The sequence below is a fragment of the Pongo pygmaeus genome, chromosome 20 (assembly GCF_028885625.2).
Source record: "Pongo pygmaeus isolate AG05252 chromosome 20, NHGRI_mPonPyg2-v2.0_pri, whole genome shotgun sequence".
NCBI lineage: Eukaryota > Metazoa > Chordata > Mammalia > Primates > Hominidae > Pongo > Pongo pygmaeus.
Window position 1 is genome coordinate 59,375,164 of NC_072393.2, and position 6,144 is coordinate 59,381,307.

General features: G+C 49.9%; 1 protein-coding gene across 9 annotated transcripts in view; it reads right to left on the minus strand.

Moving 5' to 3' along the window:
• Nucleotides 1–6,144, minus strand: part of ZNF347 (zinc finger protein 347) — a 36,717-nt gene that overhangs the window by 16,774 nt on the left and 13,799 nt on the right. For 2 of the 9 annotated variants that reach the window (XM_054462058.2, XM_063657964.1), the window contains exons 1-2: nucleotides 5,307–5,381; nucleotides 33–93 (exon numbers count right to left, since the gene is read on the minus strand). In XM_054462058.2, coding sequence (XP_054318033.2) covers nucleotides 33–47 — 15 coding nt within the window. In that variant the 5' untranslated portion in view covers nucleotides 48–93; nucleotides 5,307–5,381. The other 7 variants (XM_054462056.2, XM_063657969.1, XM_054462057.2 and 4 more) reach the window with 7 other exon arrangements.

Here is a 6,144-nt window from a genome sequence, read left to right on the forward strand (position 1 = left end):
GACAGCACAATCCACTGATAATATTACCTTACCTGGGTGAGCGCCATGCCTGACTTCTCTTTCTTTCCTCTTCCTCTTCTTCAAGGGTTCTTCCTTAGGTAACAGGAAAGTGCCTTTAGAAGTCAATATTGAATATCCAAAATGTGTTGTTTATTGCTCAGAATCAACACATCCCCTTCCTATGCCACAATCACACACACACAGGGAAGACCTCATGCTGTGGAAAGATGGTCTCAGCTGCCCACTGCACCAGGGCGATGCAGGGACAAGAAGCTCCTACAGGAAGATCAATAAGTGAGTTTCTGACCCCTTTCTTCAGAATCTACTCTCCTCCTGGAGAAGCCCACACACACGCTGCAGCAATTGGGAGCTGGGCTGGACTGAGCTCCCCCATTCAGGGCACAGACCAAGCCCTGACCAAACCCCATGCAGAGAACAGCCTCCCTCACCTCTCTGTGGATTGCAGGCCAATCTCAGGCCTCAGAAACAAAAGGTAGAGGCTGAACGTGGTGGCTCACACTATAATCCTAGCACTTTGGGAGGCTGAGGCAGAAAGATCAATTGAGGCCAGGAGTTCAAGACCAGCCTAAACAACATAGCGAGACCCCATTTCTCTTAAAAAAAAGAAATAAATTTAGCCATGCACGGTGGCTCACGTCTGTAATCTCAGCACTTTGGGAGGCCTAGACACAGGATCTAGAGTTCATAGGAGAGGCCTGCAGGTGACATGAAGCTGTGCAGGTGGGGTTCAAAGCCATGAGCTGAGTTGATAAGGAAAGGCAATGAGTGTAGACAAAGAAAAAAAGTGGCTGGAGGACTAAGCCCACATTCAGAGAACAGAAAGTTCTGGAGACACAAGAAGAGGAAAGCATAATGTGATCAGGGAGGCAACAAGAAAATTACAACAAATAGACGTGTAAAGCTTAACGGGATGTCCTAAAAGCCAAGAAAATAGAAGAGAAGGTGAGCAACTGTGCCACATGCTACTGATAGGAATGGAAAGATGACAGGAAATTAAACATTGAATTTCAAATGGAGTCATCACTGGTAAAGGAAAAAGAAAGGATCAGTAGAATGTTGGGTATGAGAGCTTGATTCAAGCAAGAGTTCAAGCAAGGACTGAAGGCAAGAATTGAACACAAAGTAAAAAAAAAATTGTAGTGTATTGTGCTCTTAAACGGAGCATAGAAGAGGAGTACTTACTACAGTGTGAAAGGTAGCTTAGAGTTTTGTTTTGTTTTTTTTTTTTGAGATGAAGTCTCACTCTTGTCACCCAGGCTGGAGTACAATGGTGCGATCTCAGCTCACCGTAACCTCCATCTCCCAGGTTCAAGTGATTCTCCTGCCTCAGCCTCCCGAGTAGCTGGGATCACAGGCGCATGCCACTATGCCTGGCTAATTTTTGTATTTTTAGTAGAGACAGTGTTTCACCATGTTGGCCAGCCTGGTCTCGAACTCCTGACCTCAAGGGATTCACCTGCCTTGGCCTCTCAAAGTGCTGGAATTACAGGCGTGAGCCACCGTGCCTGGCCAATTTAGAGTATTTTTTGTTTTAAAGATGGAGCATAGAAGAAAAAAAGACTTTATTCTGTGTGTGTGTGTGTGTGTGTGTGTGTGTGTGTGTGTGTGTGTGTGTTTTTGTTTTTTGTTTTTGAGACAGGGTCTCACTCTGTTGCCCAGGCTATAGTGTGATGGCATGAACGTGGCTTACTGCAGCCTCAAGCTCTTGTGCTCAAGCGATTCTCTCACCTCAGCCTTGCAAGTAGCTGGGACCACAGGTGCAAGCCACCACATCCAGCTTATTTTTTTCTATTTTTCATAGAGATGGAGTCTTACTATGTTGCCCAGGCTGGTCTCGAACTCCTGGACTCAAGCAGTCCTCCCACCTTGGCCTCTGAAAGTGTTGTGATTACAGGTGTGAGCCACTGTGCCCAGCCCCGTGTACGTGTCTTAATGGAGAACATCACTCCCTGGGTACAGGGATGAATTCCCTTGAAGTTAAAATTTTGAAAGCTTTACGGATTGTGAAGAAAAAAAAAGTTAAAATTGATGGCATGCATATTGTCCTGAGACTGTGAGTGAGGCTGGCACGTGGTGCACAATTGCACGGCCAGCAGCAGCCAGAAGCAGGAACAGGCCATTCCCAGTCACTACTGAGTAGAAATCACAGGTCCTGACAGGTGGGTGGGCCACTTGGAGGTCTTTTCCTTTAGTCTTTGAGATAGGAAAAAACCCAGCTCTACATTCTGCTCTCACACTAAACACAGAATACTTCACCTCTAGTCACCAAAATGTGTGTGTGGCTTTCCCCACAATGACCAGGGGACTCCCAGGGGACTCCCAGCTCCGGGGGCCGGTGGGGGGAGCGGTGAGGCGGGCGTCCTACAATTTCATCCAACTCTGACATTATCTACAAGACAACATGGGCCGGGCACAGTGGCTCATGCCTGTAGTCCCAGCACTTTGGGAGGCCAAGGCAGGAGGATCACTCGAGGCCAGGAGTTCGAGACCAGCACGGCCAACATGGCAAAACCTCGTCTCTACTAAAAATACAAAAATTAGCTGGGTGTTGTGGTACACACCTGTAATCCCAGCTACTTGGGAGGCTGAGGCAGGCAGGAGAATCGCTTGAACTCGGGAGGCAGAGGCTGCCTTGAGCCAAGATTGTGCCACTGCACTCCAGCCTGGGCAACAGAGCGAGACTGTTTCAAAAAGAAAAAAAAAAAAAAAGACTGCATGACGAGGTGCTACAGGTTCAGAGCTCAGTCTAAAACTGCCCCTCACTTCAGACACAGTATGCAAGTGGTAACTGTCACTTATACATTCGAGTGACCGGATAAATACCGTGGTTCTCTCAACCCCTCCTCGGCTTTGATGAACTTTCTAGGACGGCTCTTCCTTCTGACTGTTCATCTGTATCCTCTGTAATATCCTTTATAACAAATCTGTAAACTAAGTGAAGTGTTTCCCTGAGTTCTTTGAGCCGCCCTCACAAATGAATAGAACCTGAGGTGGTGGGGAGGGGGATGTGAAGGGAATCCACAATGTACAGCTGGTCGCTCAGAAGGTCAGGTACCAATGTGAGACTTGCAACTGCCGCCCGGTGCGGGGGCGATTTCGTGGAACTGAGCCTCAATCAGCGGGATCTGATGCTAACTCCAGGTACAGAGTTTCAGAATTGAGTTAAACTATAGGACACTCAGTTAGTGTCTGATAGAGAATGGGTTGTTGGTGGGAGAAATCCGCACACATTTTCGTGAGTGGAGGGAGACATTGTATAGAATGTGCACTGTTGTATTGAGTGTGACAGGAAGGAAAATCAAAGGAAAAATATTTTTTTCCTCTTAGTTCATACACTCGCCCACACCATACCCTATTCCAGGAAAAGGGAAGTGGGTGGACTCAAAACTAAATGAGCGAAGTCACTGCCCTCTGGTTTGAATAGTGATTGCAAATGAAGCTATACCCTAATACTAATCATTGTCAAATGCACGTCTTACGCATTTTACATAAAGGAGTTTCTTCAATTCTCATTTGCAACCGCATAATTTAAGTAAACGTATTTTAAATGTGTTGCATTATTATAAACCCAGAAACCAATGTCACGATGTAATCATCACATCTAATCAACACACCACTCACCTGGACCCAGGGTCCCTCTCTTGCTTCCATACTGTGTTTACCTCCCTCATTCTCTACATAGCTCTCATTCTCACATTAGCTTATTTTTTATTTTCTGTGTTTTTTCCCTGGTTCTTTGCGCGTCGTTTTGAGCCCCTCTCATCTCCTGCTATTTCTCCCCTTGCACCTGTTCTGTCCCATTCTGGGGCCTTGTTTCAACTGATTCCTCTTTCTCCCCAATCTTTTCATTGTCCCCAGTCTCCATATATTTCTGCCTCTTTCTTCTCCCATCTCTGCTCCCTCTGTTAAATCTCCTCTTCCCTGCTACACCTCTTGCCCCACTCTTTGGCACCCCCAGATCCCAGGCCTCCCCCTGCTGTGGTTCTCCTTCTGCTCTCCTCGTCACTGGCTGTCCCCTCTTGCTGTCCCAGGACCACGCTGCTCTGTCTGCCCTGGCTCCAAATCCCTCCTCCTCTCCCGGACTCTGTGTGAGGAGCCTCCCACTTTCCGCCCCTCTCCCTCCCTTGCTGTCCTTCATCTCTCTGGACATCGAGCTTTTCTCTACATTTCTCCAGTTGCTTTTCTCCTTCTGCCTTCTCAGCTCCTTCTCTTACTATCTGCAAATCCCTCGTCCATCCTCTACTTTGCCATCTGTTTACGGGTTTCCCTCACTCTTTCCTCTCAGTTTTTCTACTTCTCTCTCTGTCTCTGCCCCTTTCTCTGTCTGCTAATCCCCTTGGTCCACACATTCACAGGAAGGTTTGGACTAAGACGCCTGCGTCTTGGAGGAGCGCATTTTCCAGGGGCTGGAGCTGGGCAGGCAAGAACACCGGGTGTCACAGGACAGGCCCCAGGCACCTCCCCAGCACGGGATCAGGAGAAGCGGTAACTGCGAAGGGGAGGCCTGGGGAGCAGCAGGGCCCGACACGAGGAGGAGGGAGGTGGCGGGGCGACGGCGCCTTAGAAGAGGGGTGGGGTCTGCAGGATGCCAGGACCAGGCAAAGGACGTGGCCTCCCGGGTACCGGGGCTGCGGCGCTGCGCTCCAGGGGCCGACAAGGGCGAGGCTGGGAGGCGCCCAGTGCGGGAATCCACCTCGCGGGTGAGGACTTTAAAAAGCCCGGGGCGGGAGGAGGGGTCAGGAAACGGTTTTAAGCGGGAGGAAGACGCGGAAGGCCGGGGACAGGGAGAAGCCTCAGAGCGACTTCAACCCAAAGAGAAGCGACTCCGAACCCACACCGCGAGTCACCTGGGGTGGAGGGCGCGGTGCGGGGATCTTAAAGTCTGTAGCTGCCGGGCGCAGTGGCTCACGCCTCTAATCCGAGCACTTTGGGAGGCCGAGGCCGGCGGATTACCTGAGGTCAGGAGTTCGAGATCAGCCTGGGCAACACGGTGAAACCCCGTCTCTACTAAAAATACAAAATTAGCCGGGCGTGGTGACACATGCCTGTAATCCCAGCTACTCGGGAGGCTGAGGCAGGAGAATCGCTTGAACCTGGGAGGCGGAGGATGCGGTGAGCCGAGATCGCGCCATTTGCACTCCAGCCTGGACAAGAGTAAATCTCTGTCTCACCAAAAAAAAAAAAAAAAGAAGAAGAAAAAAAAAGGTCTGTAGCGAGCCCGGGAACTGGCTGCGGAAACGGGGCACGGCGGTTCACAAGTTTAATCCATACTGAGGGACACTCACGCTCGGCGGCGTCACCTGCACCCAACACGATCCGCTTCCGGAACTGCAGAAAACTGCGCGTGCGCGGAAAAGAGCACGGATGCTCTGGGGGCGGGGCCTGGGGAGAGGCGGGATCTGCGGACGAAACGCTGGGGCGGAGCTGGGGCGGGCGAGCCGGGGCGGGGTCTGCGCTTCTCTCAGCCTCCCTAGCCCGCAGTTTCATTTTTCCCGGTTTGGAAACGGAGTGTTCACCATGTCCCCGGGAGCACCGTTGCAATTTGAAGCAGTTTTAAGGTGAAAGAATAGACTTATGTGGACCACTTATGATAGAAACCAAAATGATTTCCTCTTACCAAGTTGAAAACGGTTTATGTTAAAGTTGTTTGCTGGCGGGTTGGACCCAGTTCTGCTAGGGAGTCTGCTGCAGCTCAGGAATGGGGATCTGGGAATCGGGGAATCGGGGATCTCGGTCTGGGAACTGGGATCTTAGTGGAGGATCCACGAGGCACGGCGATTGGATCCAGCAATTCCTGCAATTAAAATGTATTTAATTTAACTAAAATGTCTGGAAATTATCTCTGAGGATGATTCAAAGTAGAATGGGAAATGCAGCATTCTACCTGGACGGATATGCAATTTAATGCAGTAGCCCAACAGAACCTCCTTTGCATTTCAAATCCCCATTCTCCCCAGTGGAAGAGTCAAGCCTGTGCTCAATTCATGGGAAGGTTAAGGCCCCCGATAAGTTAGATCACCAAGGGCTGCTTTATTGTTCTTTAAAACATATATTTTTGTAAAGATGGGAGTCTCGGCCCAGGCTGGTCACCAACTCTTGACCTCAAGCAATCCTCCTGCCTGG